The 22,905-nt window shown below is 37.7% G+C and overlaps 1 protein-coding gene across 3 annotated transcripts; it reads right to left on the bottom strand.

Moving 5' to 3' along the window:
- Positions 1-185: 185 nt before the first annotated feature.
- LOC132107959 (clustered mitochondria protein homolog) lies at positions 186-22,048 on the bottom strand. 3 transcript variants are annotated; one of them, XM_059514333.1, is made up of 26 exons: positions 21,709-22,048; positions 16,265-16,458; positions 16,008-16,179; positions 15,782-15,925; positions 15,565-15,692; positions 15,328-15,482; positions 14,224-14,349; positions 13,761-13,908; positions 13,578-13,670; positions 12,805-13,499; positions 12,067-12,509; positions 11,004-11,105; positions 10,809-10,909; positions 10,538-10,690; positions 10,375-10,437; positions 9,450-9,694; positions 9,284-9,368; positions 9,042-9,195; positions 8,830-8,969; positions 8,037-8,117; positions 7,776-7,901; positions 7,477-7,598; positions 7,310-7,403; positions 4,330-4,464; positions 4,144-4,217; positions 186-3,227 (listed from the first exon to the last, which is right to left on the bottom strand). In XM_059514333.1, exons 1-26 carry the CDS (start codon positions 21,836-21,838, stop codon positions 3,101-3,103), a joined length of 4,230 nt encoding a protein of 1,409 aa, XP_059370316.1. In that variant the 5' UTR covers positions 21,839-22,048; the 3' UTR covers positions 186-3,100. The 3 variants fall into 3 exon arrangements, with proteins under 3 accessions (XP_059370316.1, XP_059370317.1, XP_059370318.1); XM_059514334.1 differs by having other exon boundaries at positions 12,154-12,509; XM_059514335.1 differs by lacking the exon at positions 21,709-22,048 and adding an exon at positions 20,424-20,540.
- Between the last annotated feature and the right edge of the window lie 857 nt (positions 22,049-22,905).

Here is a 22,905-nt window from a genome sequence, read left to right as displayed (position 1 = left end):
AGCCATAAGTAGCACCGGTATATTTGTAGCAATAGCCAACAATGCATGGGTCAAAATGATTTTATAGGCTACCAAAAATCAAAATGTTTGATTAGTAATATGCATTGCTAAGAACATTTATGTTTACTCTGAAATGTTTTGTGTTTAGACAGTATACACAATGTTTAAATGAATGTAATCGCATGTTGTTTTCTAGTTTCTTTATTCATTTTAATACAAAAGGATATTTGGACCAAAAATAATTAGATTGTTATTCAGAAGAATTGACATTAAGGTACCACTCATTACAGAAACCAAAACAAACACACAAAGGGCATGACAAATATCTCATGATGAAAACAGAATACAGAAAAAAAACAAAGCCCCCCCCCCCCCCCAAAAAAGAAGTGATGACATTGAAATTGAACACTGTTTGTTTGCTCTATGTAGATTTCTTGATATTTTATTTCGTTTTTATATTTTACTTTATAGTGGGTTTGTGCAGATTATTTAAAAGAAAATGTAACAAAATGCGCTGCAGACTAAAGGTAGAGGGTTTCTCAATTGTGGTATTTCTTTTAAATCACCAGTGTACAGCAAATAATTTGATTAGATATTTAATAGACGCTTTTTAAATGTCCAATCGTTTTCTTCTGACAATTCAAAAATAGGTTTTCTTTGTTTTATATGCACACTTTCACACAGAAACAAAGATTTGTGATTAAACTGTAATTTGAAGTAGATTATGAATATTATACCCAGGAAGACCTTCAAGACACTTCAAATTAAAGACTTTAATTCAAAAAGAAAAATGAACAAAAGTAACTGCTATTTTGTTTCGGCACCTTTGTGGTCAATAAAACCCAAACCTTTCTAAAAAGTACTACACATTTAGATTACATCAAATTGGTTTGTCATGCAAGCAGTTATTGAAATCTTGTTTTTGCTACATAACATGAACACATCACAGATTTGGTGACCATTATTGATTATGAAATTGATCTTTCCGGTTAAATTTAAAACACTGTTTGAATTCACGGGTTTGTTCACTATGAGATGTGCAACTATGGAAGCTTGAATAGATTGAATTGAGATCATATTTAACATTCTTAACTGCAGATCGGTTACTTGTTATTTTTTAAGCCCAAGAGTTAAGTGTTTGGCTCAAGGACACACTAGAGACAGGATTTCCTCATTAACCCTTCAGTTCAATGACCTTGTGATGCATCAGAGCTTTACCATCATTACCACCAGCATTTTAGGCATATTCCTAATAAGTTACTATGGCATCTTTTTGGTAAATACTTAATTTTAAAATAATTAAGTTGCTATTGCACTACGGTTTTAATGTTTTGATTCAAATCTAGTTCATATATTCTAATGCAATAGCTCACAAATTGAGTTCATGTCCTTCATCAATGAATGTTAATAATATGTTGACTACAGCAAACCCTTGTGGCAACTAATGGTACTGAAGTAGATATTCAAGGAGTTGAGTCCAACATCCAAGCTTTCTGATTTCAAAATCCATCAAGAGAATATTAAACAGATGAAAAAGAAATACAGTTGCCCAACCTTTTGACTTATAGAAGCTTAAATAGGCACAAATCTCACACATAATTACATATTCTTGTTCATAAATATCAGTTACATTGCTTTTCCCCATCAATTTTCAGAGACAACTCATTTTTAAACAATTTTACTTTTTGTTTTATAGGGAAATACAACCAGGCTAGCAGTTTTCTTGCATCCATGTGCATAATCCAAGGTGCACTTAGTTCCAGCATATTGCTTCATACACAGTTTAAGCACAGCAACAATTTTGACATTTGCGGGACACACACAAAGCATGTACACTAGCAAACACATCCGTCCTTGATCTTTTTTTCTTCTTTTTTTTGGTATGTTACACATTGAAGCACCCCAACTTATTCCTCTTTTGCCAGTCCTATATGAGACCACACAAAACACCGGCATTGGAAAGTCCGATAAATACTGCTAGGGGGGAACCAAACACAAGTCTCGCAAGTTTATGAACCTTGTGCTAAATAATTCTGGAAAATATACTGATCCTGATATACATCTTCATCTTAACAGGTTGCACGAGTCCATCTGTTGTCAATGATGTACGTATAAAAATATCATGGCGATATTCTTCTGTTGCAGCAGCTTTTCCTCTGAATCTGTTTCTGCACTAGCATGGACAACCATCAAGAGACATACACACTTGAACACACACATACACACTTTTAAAGTGAAAAGGGAGTTTCAGCACAACAGTCTAATTCAAGCTAGCCATTTTAAATCAGTATTTCAATCAAAATGAATCAAGTATCTGTCTAACCCCAATGAGGAAGCTTTATAAAGCTTTCCAATGTATCTCTATAAAACAGACATGGCTTAAACGAACGTTTACATGAAAGATCTAATGGCTTCTCATGTACTTTTACAAAAAGATTCCTTGTTTTACAGACACCACCGATCTAAAATGATTGGTTGAGAAAGTTGCATCGATCCGGTTTTGTCTAAAGGCAGCAGCCACAGCGAGTGTAAAAATAACACATGGGACACAATACTAGCATTCGGCCGTGAGACTTGACCTTAAGTTTACTCATTCTTAAGCCCATGATTCTTGTATGTCTGTTGAATTGAACGGTGAACGTCTCTCTTCTGGTGCGCAGTGTAGAAATCACCTGAGTTTCAGAGAGGGAGGTGTGTTTTTAGGATCTCTCTACACTCGTGGGTTGCTTTGGGACGGATTGTGGTTATCCTGGGCTCAGATGAGAAGGAAAGAGATGGGGATGATGGATGGATAAGGCTCTGGTATAAAATGTCATGGTCATCCTTGGTCACCTCCAGCCTCATCTGCGCAAACTCGGAAGGACTACATTCTCTCTGCTTCCTCCAGTTGAATTGCACATGTACAACATCTGCTTTCATTCTCTTTACAGCTAAAAACTACACTCTGTACAATATTTTTGTTGCCTGTTCATGGTTCTCCCCTCCCTGTTATGCTCAAAGTGAATTGGTTAGATTATACAGCTCAGATCTCAGGTCCACAGGTTCTAACACAGGGTGTCCTCCTCATATGGAGAGGGTTGGGGCTGTACGGTTGGGGTTGTTAATCATCCACAGGCAGCTTGTCATCCAGCTCTAACTGACCACCCTGCGGTTCCTCGATTTTCCCAGAATCCTGCATCAGCTGCCGTCTCTGCACCTCGGCCTTCAGATTCTCCAGGTCCTTTTGGCTGTGTGAAGAATTAATGGCGTGAGTTTTTAACAACTTACAGTTGAAATATATTATAATTGTCATATGTATGTACATACTTGTGTGTGTGTGTGTGTGTGTGTGTGTGTCTGTGTGTCTGTGTGTGTCTGTGTGTGTATATATATACATATATACATATATATATACACACACACACACACACATATATATATAATAACTCTAATTGTCTATATGTAATTGTCTAAATTAGTTTTGGAAGCAGTTTTTGACAAAAAAATTTTTTATATATTAATATCTTAAACTTAAAATGGGCAAAATACTACTGAAAGATATTCATTAACAAAGTTGGAATATGTGTATGTAGAGTAGAATACAATGAATACAATACAATAATTATATTATATATTTTATTACATAATATTCTATGTTGATAATACTTCATTCTAAGTTTATGAATAAAGTATTTGTATATAAACAATATTTTGTCTTTAATTGCAAGTTTGGAAGACCCATTATAAGCATTGTAACCTATTTATGCAATATACAGTACTAGATCTTTGCATATTATACTATAAAGAAAATCTACTATAATGTAATATAATAATAAAAAAATGTAAATGATAACTTCATTATCTATACTTATCATATTTATTTAGCAAGCCCAGAATTTCATACTAATTAACAAGGCCAGTTCATTCCACTAGTGTGTCGGTTACACTGATTCTACTAATTTAAAATTAAAAAACAGTTTGAAAACAAAACTGGTTAGTTAAAGTTTGTGGGGTTTTATAAAATAAAATGACATTCCATGCCAATCCTTGTAAAACCAAATATTCAATTAAAGAGTTTACAAGGCAGAATATTTAATCAACATGCTTAACCAAAAGACAAAATATATAACTAACTGAAACAAAATGGTGTAAACCTTTGCTCACCTGAGGGGAATAAAGATAATGCCATTGATGATATTAAGCTGTTCCAGAACACTGGCCATGCTTGGTGCCGTAAACTACAGAGGCAGACAGAGAGAAACAAAATAAGACATCAACAAAACATCCGGGCGACAACATGTAACAACATTTAAGAGGTATGTAGCCCAGGACAGCGGAGGTGTGACTGACCTTGAGAGGCATTATGCTAGCGTTAGAACCGTTCTTGTAAATCTCATTCATGGTTCTCTGTAGAGCCACAGCCTGCTGCGTGAGGTACTTCAGGTACTCGGAGCTCTCCTTCGTCTTCTCATGAGCTTCTCCAACCTTAAACACAAGTACATTGTTGTAGTGTTAATTTCGTCACCTATTTTTAATTTAGTCTTAGTCTTGTGCCAAATTTCCTTGTTAGTTTTAGTCATATTTAGTCATTCACATATCTTTTTTTGTTAGTCTAGTTTTAGTCTTTTTTTTTAAATAACACATTATTACTGAGACTATTACTGATAAACATTTCAGTAAAAGAAGTGTTTCACATATCTCAAACATTGGTTAAATGTCATAATTACCTCACAAAATACAATTGTTGAATGATTTTTGTTGTATGCAAATGTTAAACGTGCCTGGTTTTCAATTTCTGATTTAGGAGACACATTCACAAAGGATTAACCTGATCACATTTTTTTACTTTATTGATACTGCTTTTAATCGTAATGCAAAGACCGGTCATCGGGACATAAGCTGTCTTGTACAATAAAAGAGCCTGCGCAGCGACAGGAAATATAATTTAACAAAAAGCCTGCCTAGATGGTGGACTTGCGCTTTTTTTGAGCGGCGTGTGGACAAATTCTTTCTACGCACTAGAGCTGAAACAACGAATCTATTTAATCGATTAAAATCGATTATTAAAATAGTTGTCAACTAATTTAGTCATCGATTCGTTGCTAAATAACTTTTATTTGCCGTAAGCGGCTCATTTCGTGCATATTTCAAATCTGCGGTGACCAAAGTGTGGCAGTAATGAGCAACCGGAGGTTTTACTCAGCCAGTACAACAGGAGAAGTAGCGAATAGCTGGCCTTGTTTTATGTCACGTGCTTCCCGAACAGCGTCTCTGCAGCCATAGACATCATATGATATCTATGTCTGCAGCATTCAGCGTGATGTGGGAGTACTTTACATTGAGCCTTTAAAAAGAAGAGTAACCTGTAAACTCTGCACTGTTTAAGGGGACGTTCACATATCGCGTCTTTTGCGCGCTCAAGTTCGTTATTTCCAACACCGCACCGCATCGAGTTAAAAACATTTCAACTTTTCAGAATGCAGCAACCGCACCGCGGGTCATGTGACAAGAACTAACCAATCAGCTTCATCCTTTCCCGTAACAACGTTAAAAGCTCAGTCAAGATGAAAGGAACAGCTGATCATAGTTGTATATGGATTTCCATTTTGAAATAAATTTAGTAGCAGAGCTACTGCAAGCGATTTTTTGAGCTGCAAATCCATTTATCCTTTGCTGAAATGTCCGCGTCTTCAAGGAGAGAGCACGTCATGGTTGCTTAGCAAAGGCAGACGCTTCAGGGACGCTTCTGCGCGAGCGCTTTGGAAAGAAGGAGAAAGCGGTGCGCCTAGCGTTTTCAGGCGCGATTTGTGAACGGCCCCTAAGACTTTCATTTGTGCAGATTCTCCAGTACAATGTTGTTTGCAAATGTTTAGTCATAAAAGCTGATAACATTGCTTTTTAACAGTTAACATTTAAAGCTTTACAAACATGTTCTGTGATCAGTTTGTCGTTTACCAGTTCAAAATTCAGTCGTGCAGCCTAATTATGACTGAATGAGAGAGGTAAATGTAGATATTTGAAATGCACTTTTTTTTCTAAGTATTATTCACTGCTCTTTTTCACACAGCAGGTTTTTTGTGTGTGTCCTATTTTTTTTCTGGACAACCTTCTGATGGATTTTACTTTAAATTGTGAGTTCCATTCAGGTTTCATGCCATTGGCACTTTTTTTGAAGGATTGTTTACAATTTCACAGCAAAAGCTATAAAGCTTTTCCCCAGTAAATAATAAAATACAATGCACTGCAATTTTATTCTGTTTTATCCTTATTCTTCGTGAAAATATGTTCTGAAAGATTCCTTAATAAGCTTTGTTCGGGATGTTAAACTACTTTAGGAGGTCTAAGGACTGCCATGGTGAAAACATTATTTGAAATCTCCTTGTGAAATTTGCTAGAGTATGGGTCAGTGTTCTGATTGCAGAAGAGTTCGACAAAGGATTACTAACACAATAAAACAACTCCAGGTATATTTTTGATGAGGATATGACAGTGCAAAATGGTTAAAATCTCTTAAATCTATGCTGAATGATAAAGACCATTTATTAATAATTTACTTGGGGAAAAAATGGAAAAAACTAAAATATAAGTACATAAACCGATTAATCGAAAAAATAATCGACAGATTAATCGATTATCAAAATAATCGTTAGTTGCAGCCCTACTACGCACTCACTATTTTATTTCTTGATAACAGACCGCTGCTAACTATAACACACAAATATCGAGCCTCTTCCTTCGACCTAGCATGTCGTCGCTCGTCACTCGTGTTCGCTTCGGGTGTTGTGTGTTCAACAGGAGTATGAGACCTGTAACTTGAGCAACAGCGCGAAGCTGCGAACTCGTTCGGAATATTTTAAAGGCGTAACAGCTGATGAAAAAGCAGAGACGATTGTAGATGAAAATGAAGAGAGATTTTATCTTAGTTTTTATTTTATACAAAACATTTTCGTCTCGTCTTTTTTCGTCAACCATAATGCATGTTAATTTAGTCTTAGTGTTTTTAGACAGTGGTGCAGTCTTGTCATCGTCTCGTCTTAGTCATGGAAAAAAAGGTCGTTGACGAACATATTTCGTCTAGTCTCGTCTGACGAAATTAACACTACGTTTGCATTAACATTGATTATAATACTATTCTTTTCATAAGTGTATTACAACCTCATTATTAAAATCAGCCTTGTATTTATATATAAAGCCTTTGTATTTGTATATTTCACAGGCAAAATCCAGGCATTTCAATGGCAGTATACGCAATCAGAAATTGTGTGTGACTTAATGTGGCTGTAAACATTTGAAAAGGTCCGATATGCTGTACATATATGGTTGGCTGTACCTGGTTCTTGTATATGGTGTAACCCTCCTTCTCGTGCTGCAGTGCAGAGCGGAACTCAGCCTTGCTTTCATAAACTCTGGCCACCAAGTGATGACTGCAGAAGAACAGAGATGATGAACTGCATCTGACACAATGATTTGAACAAGCGTGTAGTGAGGCGTATGTACCTGAGAGCTACTTTCAGGGATCGTGGCCCATGGTATTTGGAATTGATGGTCAAGGCGTTCTCCAGGAAACGCAGAGACAGGTCATACTCCATCACACCATGAAGCACCAGGCCAATATTGCTCTACGTCACAGAGAAAGAATAACAGTGAGAGCTGGGCTTTGCTCCACAAGCCTCAACCTAAGTGACTACAGGAATTCAATTTCCTCTCATCAGCCTTTCAGGGCTTACATAAGTACACTCGGTTGAATTTTTTTTGCAAAACTGAGGAGGAGAAAAGATTCTGCACCAAAGGCTTACATCGAGCAGAGCCATTTCAGGATGGTCCTCCCCACACACCACGAGCATGAGGTAGCGAGCGCGGTACAGCAGCTTCAGAGCAGTGGACAGCTGGCCATTGGCGAAGCAGTACAGAGCTAAATGCATCTGTGGAGAACAAACAGATAACAGAGACTTGTTTGAGGTTCATTTATTGCCATTTGTAGTTTGTAGTAGAATATCTGTACATTTTCCAAGCAGGCAGCACTTCTAAAATGTACAGAAAATGATGGAAATACTTACATATTCTTGAATAGTGTTGGGGTGTTCAATACCCAGCACTCTCTCACTCATCAGGACAGCCTTCTGCTGATTGCTCAGAGCCTTGAAAAGAGGGGGGAAATCTTTGAATGAAATAAATGAAAATAAAGTATGGAAATTATACAGCGAGGAGAAAAACAAAAGTAGTTGCATGTATGCTTGGCTATTTTTACTATGCACCCTTTACAAAATAATTACAATTAAAAGTTTGTGGTGCTAATGTTTTTAAATAGATGTTTTAATGTTTTAGAAACTATAAAAAATACAGTTATAAAACTATAAAAAATACCGGTTTTCTATTTTAAAATACCGGTTGTATTTTACTCCAGAGGTGGAATTCTCAGCATCATTACACATTAATGACATTACTTTAGTGTCACATGATCCTTCAAAAATCATTCTAACATGCAGATTTGCTCCTCAAAAAGCATAACTTATTATAATCAATGTAGAAAATTCGTTGCTTTGCTTACATTTTTTCTTCAAGATTTTTTGATAAATAGAAAGTAAAAAAAAAAACGACATTCACTTGAAATAGAAATCTGTTAACATTATGAATGTCTCTACTGTCACTTTTGACCAATTTCTGTGCTGTGTTGTGTCCATGCTGAATATAAATGTATACATTTTTTTTTAATCCTTCTGACCACTAGTATACATTCATATGCAAAACTAAATAAAAAAATAATAATTCAACTTAAAGTTTTTTTTTTTTAATAATTAGAAACATATTTAGTCAGTCGTATCCAAACATTTGACTGTTTTCAGGATGTACCTCAGGATGATCACCCATGATGTAGTTGAGTCGGGCCAGAAGGCGCAGACAGGCACAGATCTCCACGTGCATGGCTCCATAGACATTGTTGAAAAGGTTCAAGGCCTCATTGATGAGCTCACAGCCCTCCTTTAGAAAGCCTACAAACAGAGGACACTTCAGTCAGCACTGATATGTGAAACGTCCACTGATGAGGATGTGTTTTAATGTACCTTGCTGAACCTTGGCCTGCCCGCTTTGGAAGAAATGGAAGGCATCAGAGGCTTTGGGGTTGACGTGCTTCACAACGGGGAAGATGTTCAGGATGTCCTCCTCGGTGAAGGCCGGCTTGTGGCGGCTGTCAAAGTTGTACTCCTTTATCAAGATCTGCAGGGGAAGCACAAAAGAAAGCCTTGTTTCTTCAAGCCTGATGGAGCACCTAAGTGACAAGGAGCGAGATCAATAAGAGCACTACCTGAATGCCAGTCTTGATTGATATCTCCCGAAGCAGGGTGATCTTCTGCAAGCCGTACTTCTCCACTGCTTGGTCCACACTTTCACTGTGAAACATAAAAGCACACCACCATTAGTATATGCTAGGTTAATAAAATGCAGGGTGTTTGTATAGAACGGGTTCTCACCACTGCAGATTGAAGTGATAGTAGCTCTGTGCCTCAGAGGTAATGTTCTTCCACAGCTCGCCTGGGGTCAAACTGGCCCATGCAGTGTTGTCCCCTCCACCAGGGACCCGGTTACGTCTCTTACGGCTCTTTCTGCGGGACACCAGCTCATCCGCAGGGAGATGAGCCATGGCATCTGGGTAAGAGCTCAAGAGGCAGTTCAGGAAGTGGCTCACCGCAGCGGATAAAGCAGAGAGCTCCACACCCTGCAAATCACAAAAGATAGAAAGAAAGAAATTTCAAAATACAATGTTTTCTATTAAGAAATGTATTAGGGCAATGTGACCATGTAAATAAATAGTACCACGGTAAAGACATATGGTAATCATTCACTTTCATAGTAAGGCACACTACGTTTGGGGTCAGTAAGGAAGAGTTTTTGTTTTTTTTTGTTCAGCAAGGATGCACTAAATAAAATATTTTAAAAAATGAATACTTTTCAAATGAATGCTGTTCTTTAAAGGATCCTGATTGTTTCACAGTTTCCACAAAATGTTATGCAGCACAACGGTTTCCAATATTGATAATAAGAAGAAATGCTTCTTTAGCACCAAATCGGCATAAGAGAATGATTTCTGAAGGATCATGTGACACTGAAGACTTGAGTAATTGCTGCTGAAAATGCAGCTTTAAATAATAATAATAAATAATAATACCCATTTTAAATAACAGTTCAAGTATCTTAAATTACAAACAAATTGTCTTCAGATGTAATATTAGTGTGTACATATTAACACTGTATTACTGTTTTTACTGTATTTTTGATTCAATAAATCAGTCTTGGTGACCATAAGAAACAACGACAAAATCTTACTGACTTTAAACATTTGATCAGTAATGTGTACGATACATTATATCCCTGTCAATATACAACATTATACCTTACCTGAAGATATGTTTTGAAGATATGCTTTGCACATCTGGTGATCAGTTCACTGATTCCTATTCTCTGCATTTACAAACAAAACAAATGAAATGCACAGGTTTTATAACAGCCTTTGTAATATGAAAAATATTTTTTGAAATATATAAAATGATCCTTTTCTTACGTAGATGTGTTCAAGTTGTGCTTTTGCAGGCATGTTGTCCACAAACTCCAGCACAGCACCAAGATAACGCATATTAATGCCACGTTGATGAAGGCCTTCGGTCATTGTCGCTCCATCCATAGGCAAAGAGCTGTGATCTAAACAGTCTTTTACCTATGAAAATGAGTCATGAATTTGACTATTCATTGAAAATTGGGTTCTTCTATCATTTCGCTCTAGCTGCTGTTTCATAATAGCAATAAGCCACTTAAAGCAGTGCATAGTGACTCACAAAAGAAGGGACCTGGCAGGACACTAGGAAGGCTGCAGCATCTTTAAGAAGCTGCTTCTGTTTCTGGATGTCCTCAGTGCTGTCTTCAGGGAAGCGTACGCCTGTAAGAGATGGATGAGGTCATGTGACCAACACTGCCTATATTGTCAAAACGACAAATCACAATCCACATACAAAACGTAATATATGCCATACCTGGAGAGAAGATATCTGGGTTGAAGCGGATGTCGAAAGAGGTGTTGCTGATGGAGCCCACGGCTTTACAGGCGTTGAGGACCACCTCGCGACTTTTGGGGTCTATGAAAATGTTCCACAAAATGTTCAAATGCATTCCAGCTCACAAGCAACTACTAAATAACCACCACCATAAAAAGCTGAATATATATCAATTAAAAAAAGATGACTCAAGCTCAAAAAACAAAATGAAAATGGATTCTGGTAAAATCAGGAGTTTTCAAAAAAGAATTTTTTACAAATATGTATAAAAGGGTCACCAACTCAAAAGGTTAATATTAATACGATATACTTTTAATGAATTTTTATAAATATAAAATATATTAAGATATAACAAAATATATTAATATATAAAAATGTAAATTTTTTTAATGTTTATATTAAATATGTAATCATTTTTATTTACACATATTTTACAAATATTATTATATTGGCTGCTAGTACAATTTTAATAAAGTTTAATTTATTTACATTTTAGTTTTTAATGTTTGAAATTGTGATTGATAAATAACAGCAACATTTAAAAACCATACACAATATAAAACAGAAAAAGTGTGAAAACCCCTGGGTTTAATTACTAGCATTCACAACAGGAATTACAGGATCACCATCACCGCAAATTAATCCTACACACAATAAATTAATGTGTTTTTAATAGAAAAATGCAGATTTTTTTAATCACACCACAAAGATAACAAACCCAAAGTGTTGTTGGGTGGAAAATGCGTGGGTAAAAAAAAAAACCCACTGAAGTCCCCACATAGTGCAGCCAGATTATTACAAAGCCAATCTAGGAGATCCATGTCTCCTTCAATGAGCCTCAGAGAGAACAGCAGCAAACAGCACAGAGGAGAGATGCACTGAAAGAACACAGATAGCAAATGAAAAAGACAACCGCAGGACATCTAATGATGTGATGACAGAACTCAGATGAAGCTAAGATGAGAAAAAGTATGTGTGCAAATCTCTGCCAGCTCTTGCTCTTGTTCCCTCTGAGGCTCTTTCAGTCGCTCACAGGACGTACCAATACCGGATCCATCTTCTGCTGCTAAGGACTCAGCCAGCTCTTTAGCTTGGGCAAGTTCAGGAATATTTTCATCAGCTTCCTTACCCTCCAAGAGACTATCACACCCTCCATTCTGCCTCTCTGCAGCTGAAGGCTCATGAGTACCATTGGTGTTTGCTGTAGGAACCTCAGATTTCAGTTCTGCTGGGGCTTCCTGGTTTTCAGGAGCAGAGTTCTCAGACACAGTTGTTGCCTCCAAGTCATCAGGGGTCAGAGTGGATTCAGAGGAAGTTGGGGAGGTTGGCGTGCCGTCGGGAACCTTTTCAGATACATCAAGAGCCTGAGGTTTGCTTTCAGACTCCGCATCTGCAGGGCTCGTGTCATGCAGGGCTGCAGTCTTGTCTTTGTTTGCTTTCTGCTGCATTAGCTGGAGTGCCGCCATCTTCATGAAGAGGAGATATCTGAGGCACAAGAGGATGACATGTTTAGACCAGTAAACAAATTGGCCTTTCAAGGAATTAGCAATTAAAGAGAAGATTAATTTAATTAACATCTTAAAATGCGGGTTTGTTTCTTTTACAAAGCTATCATATGGCTTTGAATATACAGCTTCAGTCATATAAACTATTTAATGGTGTCTTTTTGGAACCTGAAATCCACTGCTGGTATATAAATCATACCTTCATTAGACAACAAATGGGAGAGTAACTTTAATCAGATTTAAATAAGCATGTTTATGAAGTAGCAGGAACAAACCTGTGCTCTACAAAGGCCTCGATGAGCTCCTGACGCAAGCAAGCCAGGCGATGGCGATGCTGGCGGGGGAACCCCAGTTTCTGGCTCTCGGGCGCGAGCTCTTCACCCTCCACTGGCAGGTAGTTCAGGTCAGGTGGGAAGGTGCGCAAAAGGTCCAAGATGTAATGACGGCCATCGTTGCCAATGATACCCTTACACTCCACAGAGGAGCAAAGCTCTACAGCGGTGTCTTTCTCGTTGAGCACAGCGTGGTGCTGCACCTTCAGCGGGCGGCTGGTCTTCTCCAGAAGCTCTAGATACTTGGGGTGGGACACTACGGTCTTGCCGAAGTCAATGGAGCCATAGATGACGCTCTGCTCCTGTTCGCGCTCCAAGATGCCAGGAATGATGGACTGTGCGGTTACACGGTAACCTCTGTAGTCCACCACCACCGTACCCAGGGTGTAGAGCCCCTCCACGTCCACAGCACTGTATGCCCTCACCCCGTTCAGATCATTGGTGGGGGCAGCATGGGCGGCAGCATCCCCGCCGAGCTCCCTGTAGTGGTCACGTACGTCAAAACCCAAGCTGAAGAAGATGTTGTTCCAGATGAACATCTGCATGCGCGTTTCCTCTCCAGGGTTGATCGCCATTACATTACCATCGATCACAGCCATTGCACCACGTGTCGCTGCAGCGGCAAAGTCGCTTTGAACCTAAGAAACAGAAATGAGTTTGTGAGCTTCACATTGACGATCAAATGAAACCATACTTGTTCTGAAGCTAATGTTCACCTTGAATATGGCTCTTTCTCTCAGCAGGCGCTCAGGGAGGTTCTTACGAGAAAGTTCTCTGGTCGTCTGGAGCTCCTCGTTCCAGTCTCTAGTCTAGCACAGAGAACAAAGAAACTTTAATAGTGCTACTTGAAAAAAAAACAATCCAATGCAAACTGAAGAGAGGATGATTTTGGGGCATACTTGGCCAGGTATATGCTCCTCGTATCCCAGACGGGAGGTGTAGGCATCCTCTGCTCTCACACAGTCCATGGCATGATCAATCTGTGGTGCAGTCCAGCTGTACACTTGGAAAGGAGTGGCTATCCTCTCAAACGGATGTCTTTGAACCCTGACGCAAGATCCACAATCATTATCAATAAAATGATACGATAACAGAATGAGGATGAGAAAAAGTCACAAAAAGTGACACAAAAATTTAGACCTCAATTTTATTCTCAACTAGGGAGTACTGATTTAACTAATAAAATAGAAGTACTTAAATTATTATTTATATTTTAAAATAATCTAACTAGCAGAGATAAAATGGGACGCGTTTCCTTAAGCAGGCTAGAGCTGCTGGCTTCAAAGGAGTTTGCTATCAGTCTAATCACCTCCCGTCTAAGTGGGAGGTGAACTAAAAGTATTAATAATAATAGTGTATTACCTCTTCTTTTGCAGAGCGGTGAAGTTCTTCTTGAAGGCGGCGCTGATCTGGCTCAGCAGCTCCACTAGAGAGTGGCTGAGGAAGCTGGGGTTGGCTGGCTTGGGATTGAAGACGTAAGTAGTGGACCTGCAATGATTATTTTCATGTTATGACTTATTACAGAAAAGGCTGGTATTCAAGTTCTATACCATTTACTAGTTAACTTTAAGTGAGTATTAGACTTAACAGCAAAGATAATCAAAACTGAAAAAAATTGGAAATTTGCACAAAAAATCTAATAGATAATAACAAAAATCAAATATTCAATGTCGAGTGATCCCAATAAATAAATAATACATTTAGGAAATCAGTTTAATTCATTATGTAAAATAGACAATGGAATGCCATGATTATCAATCAGAATTAAGTATTTTAGTTCGCAATATAGAGAGCAATGATCCTCTGTCCACTTTTTCAGTAGCCTTGGTTTCAGAAATTATTTTCCAAAATAATTTTCACTTTATTTTAAGGTTCAATTCTCACTATTAGCAAGCAATTAACCACAACTTTTGCCAACAGTATAAAGTATAAAGAGCTATAAATCATGAACCAAACCAACCAGCTACAAGGTGAATCAACATTACATTGATTTTAAAAAAGGAAAGTATATGAAAATCATACAAAATTACAAGACTGTATGCTTACAATTAATTTATGATAAAAAAAAAAAAAAAACAATGGATACATATAAAACTATTGATTTAAAAATGTTGCTGTATACAGAAACAACACACTGTAAATTTATTGCAAAAAAAGTATCTTTTGGCACATTGTGGTTGTCACAACTTTTCCATGAGGAATTCTACAATTAAGCTCACTACTGAAATAATGCAGACTAATGGCTTCAACAAAAGCACATACCATCCATTAACAACCTTGAAGCTCACAGTATGCCTGTCTTTACAGCTTTTTAATTTTTTTTAATATTATTATTATTAAAAATCAAATTCCCTTATGGAGAAAATGAATGGGATTTTTATTTCCAGAAATGGTGCACTCAATAACTGACCACAGAATGCTGACCAATGAGAATCAAGGACTCTAGAGAGCAGCCAAGTCTCTTACTGATTGAGGTAGAATCCGCGGGTGGAAGCAGTGATGCTGATGTGTCTGTCCTCAACAGTCACAATGTACAAATACATGAGGTCTCCGTGCATCTTCCTGTTGCCGGGTGGAGGGTTCCAGCCACTCATGGTCAAGACCTTCAGGCACTGCATAGGCTGCAGATAGAAGCCAAAAGTAAACAAACATCTCAAAACTAAAGCAAGACATCATGAAAGTCATGGCAAAACCATCTCCTACCTTCCAGTCTTTGTTCTGTGGCTGAAGGGGAACTACAGGACGCTCTTTGCTGCCTGGCAGAATGTGTTCAGGCGGTGTACAATCAATCTGCTCAAGTTCATTTCCCTTCTTTTTGCGGTTCCCAGTATCTGCAAAGGTAAGACCAATAGGGTCATTGAAAACTAGCCGTCAACCTACAAGAAACCACTTAAGACCTCTCAATCTTCCTGTCACAGACCTCCAAGGTCTCCATCTGTGAAGACACTGAGGAACGAGAGGGAGTTGCAGTCCACTCCATTATAAGCGTCTGATGGATCCAGGCTCTTCAGCAGGTCTCTGATGTGACGGACGTGTATGCGAGCTTCACGCACTGTGTAGGGCTCTACGGGAAGGAAACAAAACTGTTAAAAGTTCAGTACCTTCAAAGGAGATGTATACTTGAGAAAGAAGGTGCTGAAGTGTACCTTCGACCACTTTGAGAAGGGAGCCTTCCTGCAGGCCTTCAATGGACTTGAGCTCAGCAAAGTTGTCGAGTACGTTGCCATCAAGCTGCAAGGAGAAGCAGGTGCGGTGACAGGTGTCCTCCCGGTCCATCAGAACTTGGTGGATCTCTTGCACCATCTCTTGTGGTGATACCTGAGAAAAAAAAACACAGATTTTATTACAATATTTGGTTACAAATGTTAGTGTAATGGGCAGTCAGTGCAAGAACAGGACTCACCTGAAGGTCAAAGGGTTCAGTTCCCGGTGCTTGGATCTTCACAGTGAAGCCAGTGTCTTGAATTACAATCACTTCCTGTTCATTGGCATCCTCCGCAGGGTCTGCATCAGCATTGCCGTCCTGCTTGGAGTCAGCCTCCTCGGCCTGATCATGACCGGCGTCCCCGTTCATCACTGCGGTGTCACCACGGTGCCCTGTGGGTAGAAAAAGAAATGTGACCAGAATTTAATATTAAAGGAATAGTTCACAAAAAAATTGTATATTGTTTAGCAAGCTGGCATTTTTGCATGCAACATTGAACACAGCCTTAATGTCCAACTCGCATACAAAAGACTGGTAAACGTTTTTTTTCTTTCAAATGAATAAAGATTCATAAAACATTTTCGAACTGACTTGTGATTAGTGATTTAAATAAGACTCACTTGGTCAGTTAATCATCACAGCAGGTACTGAGTTCAGAATCCAACTTTTTAATTAAAAAAATAAATAAATAAAGATTCCTGGATCTTAAATGTTTAATTTTAGGAAGCCAATGGCTTCTTAGTCATTTGTTTATCCCAAATCACTGATTAATTAATAGTACAGTCAATTAATCAAGTTTTTCATAATCATGAAAAAATTTAGAAAACTAAAACAAAAAATGGCTTACTGAAATAAGTAAATGAATTACTAAGACTGAAACAAAAATAAAGCTAAATAGAAATATAACAACTACCAAAAAAGACAAAAGCTCATTTAATAATACTATAACAGTATATAAATACTACACTGTTTCAATAATCATTATATTAGTTGATCTTCATAATAATCATTAGTTACAGCCCTCTACTTACAATGCAGACCTCACTAATCACTTAGCTCGTTGTTTAGCAGGTACTGCTTAGCCTGAAGAAGTTGCTTAAAGTGCAAACTGCTAGTGGATTTTTACCAGTAGGTCAGCTAACTAGCAAAGCAGTCAGCTACTGAGGGCCTGTGACACTTCACACACTGTACACAATACAGCTCCCACAGCAGTGCTGGCTGCCATGGAGATCTCCACAGCAACATTTTAAGTCCTGGGTCTCGAGGGGCAATCATTCCCGACATGCTCTCCAGCTGAATACTGCTGGTGCAATATCATCCGACTCTATTGTCTGAGGAGATCCCGTCTGACCGATTCACTCACACAGATCTGCTGAGGCTGCTTGTTTTGCCACACACTGAACTGAATAAGACGACAAAGACTTGAAATTCCTGCCAAGGCAGTCATGTTTTGAGATGCCACAGCTGTCCCGACCGTAACTCTCTCAGCTAAAACACACGGTTTGCTTTAGACAACTGAAGCATGTCCTTGGCTCTCCTCAATGGTCACGGCTATAGCAACAAGCAGCTGGTCTCACACTACAGTCACAGAGGACCAAACAAAACCCAATTGGCTATATACAAAAAAACAAAAAACACAATTTATGTATTATCTACTTGTGCCTCAGAGTAAATGGCATGAAATGAGTAACTTCTGGTCACTGTCTAAAAGGAATGTGGAGCTAGTGCTTGCTTTCAGTCAGTTTCTCTACAGACCTAGAGGCACCATATGGTTATTTTATCTTGCTCTAAATTGAATGTATACACAGATCTCCCCCGATCCAATCCAAATCTAATCACAAGTATTAGGTCAGGTGGTGGAAGCCTATTGGTTAAACAGAATGTTAAACCATCTGCAAATGGGGTCCTCAAAGCATTTTGCCCAAAAAAAAAAAAACATATCTGAGACACAACAAACAGGACAAAACTTTATTTTCATTTATTAAATTGTGATTCCTTTTACATTCATCTGGGACAATATTTGGTGTCATTTACATTAGTAATTTTAAGGATCCCAAAAGTCCTTTTAAACACTGGGTTTTAATTTTTTTAATGTCCATACCGTTTTTATTCATTTGTATTATTACATTAAACAAATTAAAGTTACTTAATTACTAAATTAACTAAATGAAAACTAAATAAAAACAAAAAAATGTCTCTTTGACAACGAACTAAAATAAAGTGCACTTATGTTTTATTATGCTTTATTTCAGCTTATTTTATTTTAAAATAAAATGTTTATGATTTTAGTTTTAGATGATCAGACCAACAAAATGAAGATACATCACTGAAATCTGGATTTGCACAGGCCTAAAACAGTGGATTTCAACCTTTTTGACTCCAAGCCCCCCACGGTCCACAACAAAATTCAGGGTCCCAGGCCGCACTTTTCCAGTTATGCATGACTGACTGGATAAGGATTAAATCTAACCATTTATAAAGATATTTTTACTCACAATTTCCCCCTAATAAAAGCTTGGAAGGCTAGAGCTTCTTTTGAAATAATTTCAAGTCATCTTAAGTTCCCTAAAGCCCCCAGTTGAGAACCACTGCCCTAAAACAACTTCAGTCCAGCCATTCCATTGAATTGCATCATCACAACAGCTAGCTTTTAAACAGATCAAAGTGTGTATGAGGTTTGTGCCTCGGCATTGCACAACCCTAAACTCAATCCCCTTGTCCTTCAGTCCTCCCTTTAGCTGGGTGAAGTCCAGTTGTATGCCACAATTAATGAATGTGAAGGCTGGAGGACCAGACGAAACCAGTTTACATTAGACTATACTGATATGCTAATCTCCCCATGACACTAAAGCCAAACATGTTCTAAGACATGTTCTCCATCCTTTATCCTTTAAGCCCATCGCAATCTATATAGTGTGAACAACAGTGTGAGTTTAATACAATAACACATGCATCACACATGGCACTGCTCCAGACGTTCGGTACAGTTTAGAATAAAAATAAAACCCTGAAGATTAATTTGCAACCCTATGCAGGTAAATCATTCAGAGTGCTCAGGACAGAGATATTACACTATTACATTCCTAACTAGGCATGCTTATTGTTTTCCCTATGACAAAGTGAATTTTATCAATGATAAAAAGGCAAGTGCAAAATCCCATTGTGAAAACAATAATGCTTCAACAGCAATCTGAGAAAGAAGCAAACTTACTAAATGGCAGCAGCACAAATTGACAGTTAAAACTTTTTGTTACGCACAACAAGGGACACCTGCCAAACTTTATCACAACTGAGATCACGGTGGCCTACATGAGACGTAAATGAAGCTGGAGCCTCTATAGATCCCCTGAGGAGCAACACAATGTGTTGAGACAACAGTGCATGGTGTTGAACATTTGGCATTAGTAATAAAAAAGCTGCAGGCAGTGATTCCTGTAATATAAGCTGTGCAAAATGTAAAACGCTAAAACAATATGTAACATTCAGACATGATTAAACAGAAGCATCCAATGATACACTATAAAACTATTTAGAGTTGTAAATAAAATAAAGATTACTGCAGTACATTTTACAAGAAAATCCTATTTCAGGTTTAACTGAAATGTGTTACTTGCTGTTTCTTTGTCAGTGTGTGCAATTTCTGAGTGGAAATTGTTTCTACATGAATTTCTTTTCAGTGTAGGATGGAGAAAAACTAGACAAATTCAGCTGATCGTGTGATCTCAACATATCTGCCCTCAATAGGATCTATTTATTATATAATAAGTAAAATAATAAATCGAGTCTTCATTTCAACTGAGATTCCAGGTAATATTATTTGAGGTAATACTCATATCTGTGCAAAACGTTTTTTTGAATGGGAGCAACCTCAAAAGCAGCTCATAATGAAAATATGAAGCTGATCAAAGGTTGCAGATTGGCAATAAAAATGACAGTATAATTACTACAACTGCATAGCAAACAAAAGATGGCCTAACCAGCTTCCTAAACATATTTATTAAGCATTTATTACGTATATCAAAATGCAATTGCATACATTTCAACTGCACAAAGACATCTTCTTTCACAGCTAATGAAGAGCTCACATCAGTCACAATCAAAGCATCAAATTCAACATATTAAAAACAGTCAAAGGCTGTCAGAGAGAGACCCACTCCACAACTGTCAGGTGCCATAATGACAGTCAGTTTCTTCCAAGGTCTCCTTAAATGTGTCACGAATTGCAGCAGCTAGATAACTGACAGCGTGTACAATTTGTTCTAAAACGGATCTAATAACATCTTATGGCTCAAAAATAATTCGCAAATTACAGGATCACTCCTACGTGATAGCCAAACTGTGTAATCCCGACACTTACCAAACAGATCCCTCTATGTTTAACTGGTAGCAATAACCTTCTATCGGCATACATTAACCAGGACCTTCCATGTGCGGCTACTTCCGCTTCCCGGTCATGGAGCGCAACACTTTCAAAAATGAAAGTAGAGTGGGGTCGATAAACAAGCGCGCGTTTAAACAACCTATTAACTACTAACACGATATTTATTAAGTAAATTAAGTCAAATGTAACCCTCAATTGGCTATTTTGGTCATTATAAACTATTAAATACGGAGTAACCTAAAAAAAATTAGACCGTACTAAAACCCCCTGCTCTCCCTCTCTCGCTCAATAGTTGCGTCCCACTGAAGGTGACCTTCAGTTTAGTGGCGCTCCTGCGCGCTGATACAGAACATGTGCGTCAGGATCTAACACACAGCTAGCGGACAGGCTACTAACAACACTTTACACTGCTGATAATCAACGTTACCCTGTAAATGACAAGTAAAACACCTCTGGATTAATCTCTAGCGTTCACGTTTAAGAACTCCAGGTGGTTGATTTATCCCTGATCTGCACTTGTTTGCTATTGACTTTGCTACAGCAGACACACAGTAAACATCCTGCTGAAAGTTTTGCTAAATTGCAATGAACTTTTTTTTCCAGACGAAATATTTAAAGTAACTGTAGTACTGTTTAATGAAAATTGTTATAGTATTAGATGATTAAAAAAGCTTAACTGGGACACATTAAATTACAGTAAGCACTTTTACAATAGTTTACCATCCTATTAGCCTAAATTAGTCTTACCTATTAAAATCACACAAAAGCATTTCATATAAATGTTTCAACCATTACAACACAAGTTAAAAATATTTATTCAGTAATAACAAATGAATTTAAAAAAATCAAAAAGGAAAGCCTAATCACACCACACTGACACAGAATGGACATTTCATTTTAATTTCAGTTTGCTAATCTATTGAGAAAAACCCTGTGAATGAGTTTATCTACAACCAAGCACCCTGATAAGATCAAGAGCAGTACTTAAAGCACATAAGACAAGGCATAAAATGAATGGCCTGTACAAGGTTCTAAGCACCTACTTCCCTTTCAGAAACATAATGGTGTTTATGGGTCCACAGCAGACACCCCTGCAGTACTTACTTCACTTTGACCTCTGTCCAGTCAATCATACATCAGATCTCAACATTGATTTACTCCAAACTGCAATGGACTTGTGTTAAAATACATCAAGATCAGTAAGAGCAGAATGATTTCTGCATGCTACAGTGTAACACAAATGTCTTTAAAGCTCTCTTACCGCAGGCGCACGGATCCTTCAAGGCTGTCTCGCTGGTGTCTTTCCCGTTTGCTGTCTCGCCTTCCCGGGGAAGATCTACGGGGCTGCAGCTGGGCACTGATGCTGGGATGTCATCCGTTTTGCTAACCATGATTCGACTTATTCGGTTTCGGAGTTAGCAACAGATGTCCGTTGCTGAGGTGCTGTGATGCGGGTCTGTTGTATGGCCTTCTCCGTCAGACGGAAGTTTCATGCAAAGATATTACAAAAACAACTGGCGAAGGACAGATCTCAGCCTGGCTGTCACACGTGGTTTCTCCTCCTCTTGACCTGCTTGCCTTTGTGTTTGTCCCACCCACCAGACACACAGGGCTACGGAAGCCCGTTAGCTCCATTAGAAGAAGAGCGTTTTACTGACTCGGTTTAACGTTGGATGTTTGGTGCATTAAAAAACAGTTCATTAAAATATGTCAATTGAACCAGATTTGAAATTCCTGGCTGTAAATAAAATAAAAAAGATAAAAGTATCTGCATTACACCTCAACAACAATAGTAATGGCAGGTCCGACTCACTTCAGAAATGGTTCTTTCGAGCAATTATTTTCAAAGATCCGGTTTAAAAACGATTTGGTAATATATATATATATATATATATATATATATATATATATATATATTACATTTGTTTTAATGAGTTTTACTAATGGGGGTGTTTATTTTAATTTCATGTGTCCTGTTTTGGTTTGTTGCAGTCATGATTCATTAATTTTTGAAAATTTATTGTCAAAAAGAAGAAAGAAAAGAAAAACACATTTCTTTCTCTGAAAAAAAAATTCTCTAATAATCTGTCTAAACTTTTTTTTACAGTATATGTGTAAACTGTCGGCAACATATTTTCATTATGTTTTATTAGTAAAATGTCTGCTGTTTGGTTATAAAGCTTCCTTTAAATGTAAGAAAGGTTTCCTCTTTTGTATGTCTTGACATTTCAGAGTGATTGGGATTTTTAAATTGTATTTTTATTCTTTGACGTCAATGATGTTGATATATTGATAAAAATGAATAGTGACTGACACAGCGGTTTAATAAACCCTTTTAATCATATTATAGAGTAAACAGTGGATTATTTATTGCAAAATTATTGTTGCACAATTTTCTGTGGGCGTCAGAGATTTGAATTACTGTGTACATTTTAAGACTTTCCAAATTGTTTGTGAA

Source organism: Carassius carassius, chromosome 28, assembly GCF_963082965.1.
Source record: "Carassius carassius chromosome 28, fCarCar2.1, whole genome shotgun sequence".
Classification (NCBI taxonomy): Eukaryota; Metazoa; Chordata; class Actinopteri; order Cypriniformes; family Cyprinidae; genus Carassius; species Carassius carassius.
The sequence above is the reverse complement of the archived record's forward strand: the minus strand, read 5'-3'. Positions and strand labels throughout refer to the sequence as shown.